Source organism: Thrips palmi, unplaced genomic scaffold, assembly GCF_012932325.1.
Source record: "Thrips palmi isolate BJ-2018 unplaced genomic scaffold, TpBJ-2018v1 HiC_scaffold_15, whole genome shotgun sequence".
NCBI lineage: Eukaryota > Metazoa > Arthropoda > Insecta > Thysanoptera > Thripidae > Thrips > Thrips palmi.
Window position 1 is genome coordinate 6,972,152 of NW_023144624.1, and position 16,936 is coordinate 6,989,087.

The window sequence follows — 16,936 nt, forward strand, 5'->3', positions numbered from 1 at the left end:
GTAGCGCTAAGCCCTAATTAGCCGCACTCACCAAGGGAACCAAGGGCAGTGAGGGCCGAAGGGCCGCAGGGCCGCCAGGGCCGCCAGGGCCGGGGGACGGTCCAGTAAGCGATGCGCCGAGGCGAGGCGAGGCGGGCCGGGCCGGGCCGCCCCTGAGTCCCGGCACGGCGCCACGGCTGCGGTCCAGCCGAGGCGCGCCGAGGCTAGCCAAAGGGCAGCCGAGGCCCTTCGGCGCTGCGAAGTAGCAAGTGCCAGTGGCTGGCCCTCCCTGCAACCCTACACTTTATGCCGGCCGAGCTTACCCTGCCAAAAGGGGCGGCGACGCGATGGCGGCGACGCCACCCCGGGGGGGCAGCCATCTAATTCGCAGCGACATGGCGATGTACCAGTTAACCAGTTCATTTTCGCGCCGCCGCCAAAACACTACCGCCACTGCGTCTCCCTTACATCGCGCGGAAACGCTGGCGGGCAGTGAGTGTTGTTGTTGTTGTTGTTCTAGTTGTCGTTGTCGCACTCGGCTGGAATGTTCCTAGGAAACTCGCCCGGCCGCTGCTCCCGGTGCTAGTGGTGGTGGTGGTGGTGGTGGTGGTGGTGGCGGCGGCGGCGGCTGCGGTGGTAGTGCGTGCCGATAAAACTCTAAGCCTGCCGCCCCGCCCGCACCACCAGCAGCACCGCTCTGGTAATTTACCCCACATTGAGGGCGGGCCCTCGACCCTTTGCCTCCCCGCTGGCTGGGGCGGGCGGGGAGCGGGGTGAAGGGCGGCGCTGGCAAAGCTTGCATCCGCAGAAAGTGTCTGCGCGGCCCTGTCGCACGCCGGCCGCCGCCACCCCTAGGCCAGAGAGGCCAGCCCCGCTCGACCCGCGGTGCATGCTGGGCGATGCTGGGCGATGCTGGGCGATGCTAGGCCCAGCCAGCCAGGCGGCAGGCCCGGCAGGCCCGGCAGGCGGCAGGGTGGCCAACTCGGATATACGACTTGCGGCGGCGACTCTCAAGCCAACTTGTACACGACGCCGCGCGAATCCCTCCGAGCCCGGCCCCCTCACACACACGCAGGATTGCACACAGACACACCCACACAAACACACACACACACTGCCGGCAGACCCTCTTCCCAGAAGCCCCTCCATAGTTGCTCCGTGCCCACACCTCAAAGTCCTGAAGAGGCCTTAAGCTGACCTTAAGTCGGCCCTCAAGCTGACCTCCCGGCTGGGAGCGCCAGCAGCGCCCTGCAGCCCCCCGTGCCCTGTTCTACAGTGTACCCTCCCCTCGTGCGCCACAGAGTCCCGATTACATTTTCCTGCGCACACCGCCACAAAATCGCCTGCAACATTTTTCGCGGTTTGAATTTCGGTTCAAATTCGCGCCGCACCCCTCCATGTTTCGAAATTAGCCGCCGCCTCGTCGGGCGCCCCAATAAATGTAGGTAAATTGGTTCAAATTGGTTCGGTTAACGTCGTTTCATTCGACGAGCAGGGCAGAGCAGGGTACGGGCGCTCCAATTACCGGCCCATCCCCGCCCGCCGCCCGCCTGCCGCCCGCCCGCCTGCCAGCCTGCGTCTCCCAAGTGACTCCCGAAACGTGTCTGCGGCCGTACTTCGCCACAGTGGTGTTTACGCCCAAATCTCCCCTCAAGCAGCCGGCCCGGCACGCCCGGCACGCAGGAACCTCCTACCAGCGGAGGAGGGTGCTTGCGCAAAGGCAGCCAGGCGGGCAGGCAGGCAGGCAGGCAGGCCGGGGACAGACGGAAATACAAGCACTCCACCCATCCTCCGCCCCAACACTATCTTCCCCTCCGTTTGCACCTCTATGAGCAGCAGCTGCTGCTACTGCCGCCGTTCTGACGTGCACGGCCAGAGGCAGCAGGCTGACAGCTCGTTTAACGCGCTGCCGGAGGGGAGGGAGGGGAGGGGCGACCCCGGCCAGCCACTACTGCCGGAGTAATTTCGAGTGGCCACAGGGGCGGATCCGGCAGCGCGTTACTGCTGCCCTGCCCCAGGCAGCCCCGGGCAGCACGGCACCAGGCGGCCCCTGGCAGCCCCCGGCCGACCAGCCGACCGCGGCGAAAGAACGCGACGGGACGGACAGCGCTGCCGCCCAGGGGGGCCTCCCCCAGCCGCTCGTATTATTATCGCAATTTGCTCCGCGTCGTGCGTGAGTGTGTGTGTGTGTGCGTGTGTGAGGCAAACGCAGCCGACTCCGCGGTGGACCGAGGCCAAAGGGGGTATCGCAGCAGACGGACTACGACACGGCGCGGCAATGCGCGGCTATGCGCCCCCAGGGCGCCTCTAAGGGGGCGACGCACGCCCCACCCCATTGGGCCCCACCCCGTGAGCTGTCCTCATACAATGGCGCGTAGTATGATTTGCATGACTGTATAAAAGGGGTTGACTTTTTACCCGCCGGTTTGCAAACGCTGCTGCTGTGCCGCCGCTGCTGACCCTCCCTCTCGCCGCGCCCCTCGTCACCCGCCTCTGTGTGTGTGTGTGTGTGCGTCTCTACGAGAGAAAAAGAGAGCGCATGCGTGTATCTGTGTGTGAGAGAGAGTAAGCGCGCGCGTGTGTGTTGTGCCTGTGTGCGTGCGTGTCTGCAGCGGGCAGACGCCACGCCGCGATTTCCAGTACGCGCCCGACGCACACATTACCGCCGCCGCCCCGCCCCGCCCCGCCCCGCCCCGCCCCGCCCCGCCCCGCCCCGCTCCGCGGCTCCGCGTGTGCCGCCGGCTCCATGGCCCCTGCAGCGGGCAGGGTAGGCCGGCCCGCCGCACACGCGCGCGCCGCGATGCCGGCCTTGCCTACCTCGCAGGCGCTTCCACGACTCGTTCCACGACTCGTTCCACGAGGCCAGCCGCCAGTGCCGTGCTGACTGATTCCGAGAAGAGTCGTTTCGTTTCCGTCTCTCTCGCACTCACGCGGCGTCGCGTGCGGGTGCGAGAGAGACGGAGCGACGGAAGTGATTCGCGGAACGGGAATCAGTCTGCTGGCCAGGCCTTGCCCGGCCCGGTGTGGCGCGCAAAGCCCCGCACTGGCGGTGGCGGCGTGACGCGGCGGCGTGACGGGGCGGCGTGACGGGGCGGCGTGACGGGGCGGCGTGACGGGGCGGCGTGACGGGGCGGCGTGACGGCCCGACGGCCAGCACGGCGTGACGGCGTGACAGGGAGACGGCAGCACTTAGTTTGCGGCCCGCGCCCTTCTATTTCATTCACGTGACACCACACGGGGCGGCGTGGCGGCGTGGCGGCGAGGGAAGGGGCCGAGAGGAACGCCCGCCCGCCCCGCCCCGCCCCCCGCCCCGCCCCGCCCCCGCCCGCCACGCGCCGCACAAATACCGCGCTCTGCAAATTTGTAGTCCCGCACCGATGAGGAGCAGGCAGGAAAACGCAGCGGGATTCTGGGTGCCGCTGGGTGCAGCAGCCCCTCTCCCCCCCCCCTCCCACATATGCGTGGTTATTTCCGGCGTGATGCATGGCATCCCTATTCAGTCGCGGCGGAATGGGCATGGCCGGGCAGGCCCGGCATCGCAACGCTAACTGCACCCCGACACGCCACGCACCCACACTGCCAAAATCAATCGATAAATAAATAATAGATAAATCGACACGAGCACGGTCCACGGCCATCTTTGAAATAATGAAAAACTTTGACAGAATTCGCGTGCCCTCTTTGTGGTGCCGGCCGGTCTGGCCGCGTTGGCCCTCCTGCAATGAGTATCGCCCGGGGAACTTTCCCGCCTGCCCATCGCTCACCACCGCCTTGTTTTTGTTGTTGTTTTGTTTTTTTTTCGTTCTTTTTCGCGCGCAAACTCGGAAGACACACCATCGAGTCCCATTTTCAATTTCCTCGGCCTGCACGGGATGGCGGTGCGAGGGGCGTGGAGGGGCGGCGGGTGCGGAAGTGGGGAGGGGAGGGAAGGGGAGGGGAGGGGAGGGGAGGGGAGGGGAGGGGAGGGGAGGGGAGGGGAGGCGGTCAGGCCGGCGCGGACGGGGATGGGACGTCCACTCAACTTGCAGGTGTATAACGCCGGGGCCGCGGGGAGGGGGAGGTGAGGGGGCGCACTCTCTCCACACCTAGAAGGCCGTAGCCGAGGACAAAGTTATCTGCGGAGAACGGGAGAGGGAGGGGGGTTACTGTCCCCTGCGGACCCGGGGAGGGGCTGAGGCCGGGCTAGGCACGGCGGTAGGTGTATGTGCGCGAGTGTGTGGAGGTGAGTGTGTGTGTGTGCGCCTGGGTCACAGTCAGGAAATGGATGGTGCTCTATCATACGTCCGGCGGACTTGCCCGCCCGCTGCCCTGCTGCCCTGCTCCGGGCTGGAGAGGGCGATCCAGGCGGCAGACAGTCGGACGGAGAGCCCGACAGACGGACAGACCGGCCCACCGACAGACGGGTCGAATCGGCAGGCAGGGAGATACCCGGAGCGACCCGGAGGGCATTTGTAAAAATGTAGGTCTGCGCCACGCCACGCCACGCCACGCCACGTGACACCGCGCCCGGCCGCGCGCCCCGCAGTCCGGAGTGCGGATGTGTCTTGCTCAGGGCCTTTATTACCCCTGCCCTGTGTCATGGCCTCGTGGGCTCATGGGCTCCCTGAGCGCTCTGCGGAAGGCCCACCTCGACACTGCCGGCCGGGCCGGGCCGGGCCGAGACACTGCCGGGGAACTGCCGGCGTGGCGGGCACTCGGGGGGCTCCAGCGATGGGGCCGCCAGGGCCGCCAGACTGGGGCACTGCACTGTGTCCTCGACGTCCTCGACCTCGGCCCAGCCGGCAGTGGGCCTCGTTTCGTCCTCGTTCCCATCCACCTCACACTGCAGGGCCGCACACAAACCAACTTGCTTTTACACGACCAAAATAAGCTCGTTTTGTGTCTTTGTTTTGGTTCTTTTTTCTTAAATTTAAATGGGATTTTTTTAATTGTTTGATTATTGTTTTTGATGCGGTTCTTTTTTGACACGTTACTTTTAGTATTGTTGATTTTGGAGTTGTTTTGGGCGTCGGGGGGTTGAATGCAGGCCTTCACCCTTGGGGATCGAGGACCAACACAACGATCATTTGTAGGCGGCGCGAAACATGATCTGGGCCGGGCAGGGGCGGCACCGGGGGCGGCACCGGGGGCGGCACCGGGGGCGGTGGGGGTGGGGGAGATGGATGGATAGGTGCAGACGTGGCGCTGGAGCAGGGAGGGGCGCGTTGCCCTGCTGGGACACTGCTTGGCCTCGCGGGGGATCTGTTCCCGCCCGGAGCACTCTGCACTGGGCACCGACGGCGCAGCCCGGCAGTCCTACCCCGTTCCCGTCAGCAGGCCGGGTTGCTTTTCTGGCAGGTCTTCTTCGATCCGGCTGCAAATTCCCTGTCGTGAAATCACTTACCTATGACTTTGCTCCATTGCGCGGGCGGTCTCCAATCCGGGTAGTGCTTGGGGAAGCGGTCCCTGGACCAGAAGGTGTGCATCACCATCTTGTACACCGTCAGCTTGTCCGGCTGGCACGAGGCGTCCGCGTCCGCGGGGCCGGCGGCCGAGCCGGGCCCCACCAGCACGGCCAGGGCCAGGACCAGGGCGGCCAGCGCGAGCACCCAAGCGCGCGCCATGGCCCTCCACCTGCACGCACAGACAGACAGAGGGGTAGAGTGAGTTGCAGGCAGACAGACACTCCGGGACCTTGTCCACGGGTTCAAACACCGACACCCGCCAATTTTCGCTTATCACGTTCTTCGAAAGAAGAAGGCACGCGCCCTCCGGTCCCTCCATTGACAGGCACTTTGTTGTTCTCCTGTTTCTTTAGGGGGGAAAAGATCGTCAAGTTTTATACCCATTGTCAAGACGAGGGAGATGTATGGTCACCGGGCCCAGTCAAACCTGTAGTGCCCCCTCCCCGCCCCGCTCCGCCCCGCCCCGTCGAGTCCCTTGTGACAGCCAGCAGCCTCCCCTCCACAATATATCATCTTCTTTTCGAGCCGCGCCTGGCCGGGCCGTCCCCCGTGCCACTATTCATATGCAAGTCGATTTTGCCCCGCAGCCCCGCCACTAGAAGGCCACGCCTGTTTTGCAATTTTCCGCTCGTACGTGCGGCAGAGTGCTGCGGCGCGGTTTTAGGCTCGGCGGGCGACGCGGCGGAGGCGGCGGAGGCGGCGGAGGCGGCGGAGGCGGCGGAGGCGGCGGAGGCGGCGGAGGCGGCGGAGGCGGCGGAGGCGGCGGAGGCGGCGGAGGCGGCGGAGGCGGCGGAGGCCCACGACAACAAGCCATTCCGCCCTTCTGCTCGGGAATAAGAAAGAGCGAGCAGCGCGCGGCGCAGCGGCGCCCTCTGTCGGAGGAAATGTCAATAATGAACGAGTGGCTGGGTGGAATAAGGGGCTGGCTGCAGAGCGCTGCAGACGCACGTCTCTCTCTCTTTCTCTCGTACTCTAGGGGCGTCGCGTGTGAGTGCGAGAGAGAGAGAGAGAGAGAGAGAGAGCGACGGAGCCTCCCGGTGCCGGGGGCAGCAATGCGGGTGGGACGGGAATCGGTGTCGAACGCCCACAATGGACCCGCGGACGCGAACCCGCGCGGCCGCCGCCGCTGCCTCTTCGGAGTTGGGTAGGTTGGGTGCCGCCAGCGCGAACAGCGCGGCCGCGGTGGGGACAAAATCCAAAGGCGGAATTTGACTACAGCAAAGTCGGAGCTGTGCACGAGAGCGCGTCAGATCAGGCAGGCCAGATCGGTCACAGCGTTTGTAGAGAACAGCGCGTCTGCCGAGGGTTTCTCACGAGTCCGTCTTCTCGCTGTCTCTCTCGCACCCTCACGGAACGCCCCAGGCACAGGAGTGCGACAGGGCGACAAAACGACTTTGTGGAATCGGGTGTTAGCGCGCGCAAGGAGCGCCGCCACGCCGCGGCCTCGCTCGGCGCGTCATTCATTCGGAAACGACCCGCAAACTTGGGGCCGACAATGTGTTCCAAATGTAAGGGGGATCGAGTATGGACGCGCAGGGAGAGAGGGGGGGGGAGTGTGACCCGGCCACGCCGAAGTTGGCGCGCCAGCCAAACAATCCCCGTATATCCAATCCAGCCGCACCTTGGCCCGGCTGCCCGGCCAGGCACCGCCAGGGCACCGCCAGGGCACCGCCAGGGCACCGCCGCCTCGCCTCGCCGTTCCAGCTCCAGCTCCAGCGCAGCAGCCTGTTATCGTGGAGGCCCTCGCCTGGAACCGCGGCCAGCCACGGCAGCCACCAGGCAGGGCACGGCCTCCTCGGAGGCTAACGCGATCCACAGGTGCAAGATTTATCGCAGAACACACGCACACACCTGCAGTCCGGCACACGGACGCACCGTGATGAATGCGCCGGGAACATTAGCCCGGCTCGGCGGCAATGCTGGCGGATCGCGGCCTCGCTGAAATACGCGAGTGGCGGCCGAGCTGAGAGCAAGGCTGAGAGCGCCCGGGGGCTTTCGGCTCCAGCCGGCTTCAGCCACCCCCCGGCCGGCTGGACTCTCTGGGTCTGACTAATTCCTTAGGTCCGTGGCCCTTTCTTTCTCAGCTCTCTCCACCTCCCAGGCGCGCGCCAGTCTTTTGACAACAGGCTCGCACTTGAAACTCGTGCGCGCCTGCCTTTATTTTCAGTCGGTTTCTGCGCGGCGCGGGCAGCCAGCGGTTTGATTCCGAGCAGTGCCCTCAGCGGCTCCGTCTCTGCCGCAACTCCGCGCGACGCCCCGTGAGTGCGAGAGAGACAGCGAGGCGAGGGAGCTGTCCGGGATCGAGGTGCTGGCCACCGGCCGCCGCGCGACGAGGCGACGACAAACAGACGACGGGCAGGCGGTCCTCGGCCTCCTCGCGGTGCGTGTGGCGCGGTATGCGACCTGGGGGGCGGCGGGGGCGGCGGGGCGAAAACGAGAGGCGGTACTCATTCACCGGTAGCCCCCTCCCCCCCTGGCCGGTCCCTTGTATTTTATTTCTGGCAGTCGCCGCGTTCCCCACTGCCCCCCTTCCGCGCCCGCGGCGGTGCGCGCCGTGCCACGCCGTGCCGGCCGTGCGGGACTGGGACTCGGACTGCGGGGGTGGGTTGGGTGCGTACAGTCTGGGCCCGTGTCTGCCTTCGCGGACCGCCGCCGTGTCATGTGTGTTGGAAACGCTGAGAAAACACACAAAAGCCCGCCGGTGCGGCCCGGCGGTCTTGCCGGCCATCGGCATGGCCATCGGCCTTCAGCCTTCAGACGCCACCGTCTCCGTCGCCGCCGTCGCACTCGACGAGACGCTGCGCGGAACCGCCGTGCAGACCGCCACGTGGGCCTCGATGTCTCCGTCTCTCTTTCTCTCCGTCGCGACGCCGCCCTCCGCTCCGCGAGCCGCGAGCAACGAAGACGACGGATGCACGTTGCTCGCTCGCGCCCGCCCGGCTGGGTCCACGCCGAGGCCCACGGGAACCAAAGGCCGCGACGACGACGGACAGACAGACAGACAGACAGACAGACAGACAGACAGACAGACAGACAGACAGATGGACGCGCTGGGGGAGGCTCGTGTGATTCCCGATAGATATCAGCTTGATGGATCATCATTATTTTCGTCCTTCGCTTTTTCTTTCCCTTTCCGCTTTGATTTTCATTTACATAGCGCGCAGCGCGCGGTGACGAAGGGCGCGGGTGCAAAAAAAAAGAGGGGGAGGGCTGACAGGCGGAACCGGGGACGTGCACGATTCCCCCCTGGAGCGCCTGGCGGGTAGGCAACCCGAGTGCAGGGCTGTGTACGTTTTGCCTACCGTCCATTACCATTACGGGCTGGACCACAACTGGGGCGCCTGACTGCGAGAGGGAGCATGCAGCCGCGTGAGGTTCTTCTCCGCCGGGATAAAGTGTCACCTTGTAAGGACGGCCATGTCTCGTTGTGCAGTGCAGGAGGGCATGTGTCGGGCCCCAAATAATGGCACATGATCAGTTGCGGTCTAGCCCGTAATGGTAATGGTAATGAGGGTAGGCAAACTGAGTGCAGCGGTGTGTTCGTTTAGGCGCCCTTGTGGACTTGCAGCGTGTATGTGCAAGCAATCCTGCCTGCGTCACAAGCAACAACAAACTGCATCACTGGCGAGGACGCCGGCCCCACCGGCTGCACGTCGCCGACGCCGGGTCGCTCACCTGAGGCCTACACTGTAGCCGCAGCAGCCGGCACCGCTATCCAGTCAACCACGGACGCACTGCACTGACACTGTAAACACGTAAAGCCTGGCCGGCGAGTCGCTGCCGATGGCCAGGCTGCGCGCGGCGTGGCGCTGCGCGGCGCTGCGCGTCTTTCGCGGCGTGGGGCGGACCGGCGGCCTCCTCGCGCGGCGTGGGCGGGGGCGGCGTGCTTCCGTCTGCGTGCAGCTCGGGGGCCGGACCGCTACTGCCGCCGCGCGCCGTGCCGCCGGGCCGGCCCGGCTCGCCCGCCGCCAGCGCCGCCACCCCGGCCAGCCAACCCCCGGCAGCCCTCGCCAGCCCCCACCACCGCAACAAGCGCCGGCACAAAAAGCGCGCCAAACCGCGGCCCCTTCGAACCGCTTCGAACGGCGCGGAACAGGACCGCCAACACCAACCGACACCGCCGCTCTGTCTCTCTCACACTCGCGCGGGACGCCGAGAGCAAGAGAGACAGAGCGTTCGGAATGAGGTTGCCGATTGCCCGTGTGACGTTCCAGGCAGGTCCACGGGGGAAGGGTGCGAAGAGGGAGCGACCGCACTCGGCACACAGGACCGGTAGAAACAGTGCTGCAACGGCTTGCCCGTCCAGGGAGCACCATAACGTTCCGTCCATTGAACAAAGCATGCGAAATACGTTTTCCGAGTCATGGGAACGCACGCGCGCGTGTATGTGAGCGTACCTCGAAATCTAAAGATGTCGAGCATTGTGTGGAATTGGTGGATTCGTGGCTGACCTTCAAAGGCCCCTCCCCTGCTGAGCTCAGCTCGCCCGCTGTACCGCGGCCGATTGGACCAAAACTGTTGTGCGAGAAACGCTGGTACAGCCCCCCACCCCGAACCCGTCCAGCGCAGCGAGGACGCACGCAGCAGTGCAGGTACGCCGGGAAGTAAAAAAAATTGCGTCCGCGTTAATTCGGCAACCCGAGGCAGCGCGAGGCAGCGTACCCCAGCAGTCGTAAAAAGCAGCGGAATTAGGGCACGAGAAAAAAAGGGAGAGAAGTTGGGACAAACACTCGTGCCGCGGCGCCCCATCTTTTCATTACCGCACTGCCAACGTTGCCACGTCTATCGTGGTTTATTGTTCCAGCAGAAGTAAATTTTAAAAGCGGCCTCATGGCCCCGGGCCCCAAGTTGGCCAGCCTGCATAATAACAAAAGGTTGGCGCGAACAGAGCAGCCCGCGCGGTACTGCGTGGGGTGGTGGTTGCGCGGGCCGGGGAGGAGGGAGGGGGAAGGGGGCGTAACAACGCCTAGAGGCGCCAAAACAAAGTGAGGCACTCGGCGGAGTCGCCGGGGCGACGGCGCGACAGGCAGGAAGCGTTTTCCGAGCGCCGCTTGGGGTTATTTCACCTGCAGTCTTTTCTCTGCCGGGCGCACGCTCTCTACTTTCTCGTTTTGGATTATGAGGGAGCATAAAGACTGGAAGAATAAAAATGATAAACTCTGCAGAACGTACTTCAAGCCCGTGTGGGTGCACGGTGCACGCAGGTGGGGTTGCAGCTGTTTCGAGTTGGCCTGTCGGTCTCCGAACCGAAAAGGCCAGCGTGTTTTGTGTTTCTTTCCCTTTTTGTTTTTTGTGTTTTTATTGCAGTCCAGCCGTCCGGGTACCTCCGGCCCGGCGGTCCGGTCCGGTCCGGTCCGGTCCGGTCGGTACGACCTGCGCTCCGTCCACGGTGCGCAAGGATTCGCCCTTCGTCCCGCCGTGGGCGCCGTGCTTCCCTTGCGGGACTTGTACCCGCGCCGTATTGGCAGACTCATTCCTTTCCCCAGGTACACCTCCATTTCTTTTTGCTGGCGCTGGCAGTGCGCGCTGGCGTGCTCGCAGCTCTCAGCTCGCACCATGGCTCGCACTGGGCCAGAAGTCAAAGTCAAAGCCCTTCCACGCGCAGCCCTCCAACTTGCGGACGGTTTGGTAGTCGTTGTCGCGGTGCCGTGCGGTGCGGCACGACACGGCAGGGCAGCCCCAACTTTGGACGTCGCTTTGGAGCCTCGCCGGCCTCCGCCAGGTGAGCGTTCCCACCGCGCGCTCCGAGGACCCCAGGACCCGACGACCCACAGGCCGGAGCAGGCGACGCCGATGGCCGGGAATGGCTCCGAGCTCCGTAATCGCGCCGGCTAATGTTTCGTTAACGCCGCCCCGATAGAGCCTGGCGGCCTTCGCGTCGTCGCCGTCGTGCCCCACGGCAGCCGCGGCACTTCGCGCGTCCGGGAATACCCCGCGCGACAGCGCCGCTCGGTGCCGGGGTATCGCCGCCCCCATCTCCCGGAAGGTAGGCCACCCAACGGACGCCGGGCACGCGCCGCCGGCCTGCCGTCAAGGCTCACCGGCCGTCACAGTCAAGGAGGCAGGGGACGGCTGTGTCGCGTCGCGCGTCGCCGGCAAGCGGAACCAGGCGATACCCCGCGCCCCAGCGGCCCGATTGGTTGTCCATGACATCAGAGAGGTACCAGAAAGGTATCATTGACATGATCGTCTGCAATTTCGCCCTGCTGGTACCTGCTGCGACTGCGCACTGCCGTGCCCCTCGTTGTACCCGTCCAGGTTGACGGCGGCCTGGAACTCGGCGTCGTTCTTGTCGGCCAGCCTGCACCGCGTCCGGTAAATTCGTGTCAGTGTCAGGCGCTCAAAAACGGCTTTACGCGTTGCGGGCTGTGTGCTGCGGGCGGCCTTCCTAGCGAATTGGGCTGCGCGCCGCGCGGGGGAAAAAAATCGCATGACTTGGGTGGAGTTTCAAAACGGGTGGCCTGGCCGGCCGCCACGGAGGCGGAGGCCCGCCACTGCAGGCCACACGACAAACGGAGCGATCCGTGAACGAGAATGGAAGAAAAAAATGAGTATTGGCAAAAGTAGGGAAGAAGTAGATCCGCGGAGGAGAGTGATGAAAAGATAGCCCGGCTAATAACGCCAACGGCCTGGATGAGGCTGGATAAGCTGGTTGGCTCTGCCGATAATGAGTCGGACGAGGACGGCTTCTTTCCTTTTCTTACTGGCGGACAATCAATGGGCTCGCGATTCATTCCACACTTTCGGTTTCGCTTTCGACATGGCGGTGGCGCTGCGGGGTGGTTCCGAACAGCGCTTTAGTCAGTCTCACTCCCTCGCACCCTCACGGGGCGGCCCTCTAGTGCGAGAGAGAGAGAGAGAGACCTCGACAACAGTGTCCGCTGGGGGGCTCCCATGGTCCGGCCTGGTCCGGCCCGCCAGACGTTGCAGCCGATGTTTGTTTTGCGCCACCGCGCGCCACGCCAGACGCCAGTCTCGCCACGCACACCAGTCTGCACGCCGTTTTTGCGCCCTGCGATGTAAGCAGCAGCCGGCAGCAAGCCAGCAGCGCCTCCGCGAAAGGAGGCCGAAAACGGCGACGTCCCCAGCGCAAGCTCAGCGCGCCCTGCGGAGGGCTAATGACTAAATGGCTTCAGCTTCAGCAGGCGCAATAAGGTCTCCGCTCGCCGTGTTCCGACGGCCGTATTTGAGTCAATTGGACTCGGCGAGGGGTTTCATGGGATGGGAAGCTTTCCGGGGGTTCATGACCCTCCCCCTCCCCCTCCGCCTCCCGGCTCGGCCCGTCCCTCGCGACGGCGCCTGGCCTGGCCTGGCCTGGCGCGGCGCAACGGGAAGTTGTCTACAGGCTGGCCTAATAAGGTGACGAATCACTCTAGATGAGTTTTCCCAGGAAAGGGAAGGGATTTTGCAACGTTCCGGCCCGTTCCTCGCCCCGGTGGCCCAGGGCCTGGAGGGCCTGGAGGGCCTGGAGCTGGAGGGCCCCGCTGCTGGGCACCCATGCACGCCGGCCGGGGCGGCCCGGGGTTGACATAGGTCGGAAGTGACGTCCCTCCGTCCCTGCCTCCTTCCTTCCCTCCTTCCTTCCCGCTGCCGGCCGCTCTAGTTAGGCCCTTGCGTGGTCCTGGGCCTGCAGCCCCCTCCGGCCTCGCCCCGCCCCCGCCCTGCCCCCGCCCTGCCCCCGGCCCGCCCCCTCCCGCGCGGCGCGGCCGCCCCCCTGCCGCCGCCCGACCGGCCCCTATAAAGCACTAGCGGCGGGCCCTCCCCGTTTGTTCAGTGGATAACTCCGGTAGAATCATGGCATCCCTGGTGAGTCTTTCTTCGCGCTAGTCCGGTCGGTGCAGTGCGGGGCGGTGGACAGTGTCCGGCGCCTTGTCTTGTCCACTGGCCGAGAAGAAAAGCCTCGTCCCTCATCGCGGGCAACGTGTTTGCTCCACGGTCATTCGAACCGGGATCGACGTCACTGCCTCAATGTTTTGTGTCGAGCTTCTCGTGTGCCGTTACCTCAGCGCTTGTCTGTGTTTTGTTCATGACGGAAATGATATTCTATCCGAACCATTCGGACTTTCCGGAAAACCTTGGCGTCGTTAAGGACCGCGAACAGGCCTGCATCTGGGGCGACAAAAGCCGGCAAAAGCGCGGGGGGCGCTGACGCCATGCGCCACCCACATCCTCTTGTAGTGCCAGAAGCAGGCTGGGCTGCAGTAACGGCAAGTTGGCTTTGCATGCCGGTCGTTGCTGTGGAGCAGAGAGTAGTCGATCCCCCCCCCCCCTTTTCCACTCCTTTCCCCCCAGTCCCGGCATGACTGGACAGTGTTCGCTGCTCCGCGACGCTTGCGCCTGTCTCATGGCGTTTTGCGTTTTTTAATCCTCTCAGCCGCACTTTTTCTTCCCCCTTTCGTTTGCCTCCGGTTCGGTTTCGGTTTCACTGGCGCCACTGGCGCTAAACGGCGCGTTGCGAGGCGGTCCAGTGACTGCACTCCAGTGACTGGACTCCAGTGACTGGACTCCAGTCCCCGGCCGCGGCGCCCCGGTCAAGCGGTTTCTGAACGTGTAGCCCGAGGGGGAAACGACTTCGGTTATCCGATGTACAGCAAATTGGTTATCCGCTATCCGGATAACTAGAAATTTCGAAGTAATCCGGGGAAATTCTGAGGTAATCCGGGGTAATCCGAGAAAATTTTGAGGTAATCCGGGGTTATCCAATGGTAATCCTGGAAAATTTTCGATGTAATCCGGAGGTAATCCGCGGGTTATCCGGGGTTATCCCTATCCGATGTACACAAAATTTCTCGGTCGTTTCCCCCTCGGTGTAGCCCCTTTTTATACGCTAAGTGCTTTAGCCTAGGCCCTATAGGGAGAGGGAGGACGCACGGGGCGATGCACATGCATTCTCTCACTTATCCACCGTGTGCTTGAGCCAGTCCCTGTCCCGCGTGCTGGTGCTGCTCCTGGTGTCCGCGTCCACCCTCGCCGTGCCCAGGCCGCTGAGGGTGCAGGTGGCACCGGGCATGGAGGACGACGACGGCTCGGCCGCCGAGCTGGCCGACGGCGAGGATGGCGACGACGCGAGCGCGGAGGCGGACTCGACGGGCACCCGGCCCGTCGCCATCCTGGAGCACCGCCAGGAGCTGCAGGACGACGGCACGTTCAACTACGCCTTCTCCGCGGACAACGGCCTGACGCAGAATGAGGTAGGGGCGGGTGTCTCTTGCGACCCGCGGCCGCGGCCGCGGCCTCCGCTCGCCAGAAGCTCACTCCAACCGCTTTTGCGCAGGCCTTCCACCCCGACGGCTCCCGGACGGGCTCGTACTCGTACGTGGACCCCAAGGGCGAGACCATCCTCGTCAAGTACCGCGCCGACCGCTTCGGCTTCCACGTGTTGGACGGCTCCACCATCCCCAGCACGCCGCCGCACGTCGCCAGTGCCCCCGCCCCCGCGCCCGCCCCCAGAGGGGCCCCGCAGCAGGCCGCGTCGGACTATGTGAGTACACGCGCTCGTTCCGGCGGTGCCTGAGGGCTAAAGCAACGAGGGCCGGCCCGGGAGTTGGCGGTTCGTGGTTCGCTGCGGGACTGCTTAGCCCAGGCTTAGCCCGCTTCATCGCGGCATCGCCAAGGACTGATCAAGAGTGTGCTCAGTGACCGTGTTGCAGGCGTCGCGCGGAGTGCAGGGCGTGCTGGACCCCAACTACTTCGGCTTCCCCAGCAGCGGCGGGCTCAAGACGTCGCCGTCCGGCACGTCGGGCAAGGTCAAGGCGGCCGTCAAGGCGGGCAAGGCCGGCGTCAAGGCCGGCGTCAAGGGCAGCAAGAGCGCCGCGCGTGCGCGCAGCAGCGCCAGCAGCAGCATGCACTTCCTGCAGCGTGAGGCGCGCGAAGCCTTCGTCAGCGACCTGGACGGAGACGTGGACGTCGACGAGTCGCGCCTCGCGCTGAGGACGGTGCGCGCGCCGCCCGGCATGGCCTCGCCCGGCATGGCCTCGCCCGGCATGGCCTCGCCCGGCATGGCCTCGCCCGGCATGGCCTCGCCCGGCATGGCCTCGCCCAGGATGATGGCTCCCAGAGGGGTGGCGCCCAGGATGGTGGCGGCGGCAGCCAGCGCCAACGACGTGGACGCGGGCAGCGACGGCTCGGCGGACGACCACCACGCCCTCAAGTACGACGACGGCAATTACGACGCACATGCCACCAAGTACGACGACGGCAGCTACGACACGCACGCCGCGAAGTACGACGACGGCAGCTACGAGCCCCACGCCGCCAAGTACGACGACGGCAGCTACGAACCGCACGCCGCCAAATATGACGACGGCAGCTACACCAAGCACGCCGGGCTCTACGACGACGGCAGCTACGAGCCCCACGCCGCCAAGTACGACGACGGCAGCTACGAGAAGTACGCCAGGATGTACGACGACGGCAGCTACAAGGGCGGCGGCGAGGGCGAGGGCGAGAGCGGGGTGCATGAGGATGGCGACGGCGACGGTTACCAATGACTCGCCCCGGCGGCTCTGGAAGCCTCTCACTCGCCCGTCTCGCGTACCGTTGGGTACCACGAAGAGCTCGTCGCGGCTGCGGCCGAGACTCGAACCCGGGATCACGACCACGAGGACCACGAGCTCCTTGACTGGCACAGGCTCGACGCCGTCGGTACCCGTCTTTCTCTTGCTCATGGGTTCCCCCGCTTGTTCGGGCTGCCCGTCTAGAAGGCAGGAGGATTACTCCTCCTTTCACTAGCATCAATTGTCTCATTAAAATCATATGGAACATTCAACAATTTGATTGAATCTTTGGGGAAGTTTTACAAAAGCCGTCAAAAAGACGATCGATGAACGAGATCAAATACTAGACACCTGTAGATATGGACTAAAATAAATAATCAGATATTTTTCTACTCATGGTTTGTGCTTTTGTGTTCTTCTTCCATTTGAAGGTGAGGGATTGTGTAATCAAGAAACTCATAAACTCAGAAGTATTTCATATTTTCAAGGTAACAAAATTTGTCTAACGGGACAAAACAGCTTACAACAATGTAACAATCACAACTGATTAGAAATAACAACTTTAAAAAGACAATATACATGCATCTTTGACAAGTGTGTGAGCATAGCATGCAACTAAAAACATCTCCTAAACACGCCAGAAAATTAAAAATGGGAGGATCCAAGGCAGCAGATACTTCAATAATATGCAAAATACTAAATCCAGTTACACTTGGAAAATTAAATGAACTCCCCATGATTGTTAAGATAACAAACCGCTCAAAACATGATATGAAAAGTAACAAATGCTTCACTAGAACTGTGGAACAAAGCAGTCTATTCTCGTATATAATTTTATATTTTAGCCTCTTGCAGACAAATATGGCAAGCCTCATATCTCCTCAGCTTCCGTAAGTCAATTTTCATATCTGTAAAGCAGGCATTATTTTTAGAACCCAAAGTGAAACAGAAAATGACAGAAACGATATCAAAACACTCAATTTCCACAAATAGTGAAGTACACTTCATAACCAGCAG

General features: G+C 63.6%; 2 protein-coding genes across 2 annotated transcripts in view; one reads left to right on the top strand and one right to left on the bottom strand.

Moving 5' to 3' along the window:
* LOC117641100 (spondin-2-like) overlaps positions 1–9,231 on the bottom strand; it is a 468,689-nt gene extending 459,458 nt beyond the window's left edge. The window contains exons 1-2 of the mRNA XM_034378209.1: positions 9,099–9,231; positions 5,363–5,592 (exon numbers count right to left, since the gene is read on the bottom strand). Coding sequence (XP_034234100.1) covers positions 5,363–5,582 — 220 coding nt within the window. The 5' untranslated portion in view covers positions 5,583–5,592; positions 9,099–9,231. The remainder of the gene's footprint in view (positions 1–5,362; positions 5,593–9,098) is intronic.
* A 3,984-nt stretch (positions 9,232–13,215) lies between these two features.
* Positions 13,216–16,648, top strand: LOC117640854. Its single transcript, XM_034377791.1, has 5 exons — positions 13,216–13,229; positions 14,345–14,614; positions 14,698–14,904; positions 15,074–15,389; positions 15,513–16,648. The coding sequence occupies exons 1-5, from the start codon at positions 13,218–13,220 to the stop codon at positions 15,911–15,913; spliced, it is 1,206 nt and encodes a 401-aa protein (XP_034233682.1). The 5' UTR covers positions 13,216–13,217; the 3' UTR covers positions 15,914–16,648.
* The last annotated feature ends 288 nt before the right edge of the window (positions 16,649–16,936 follow it).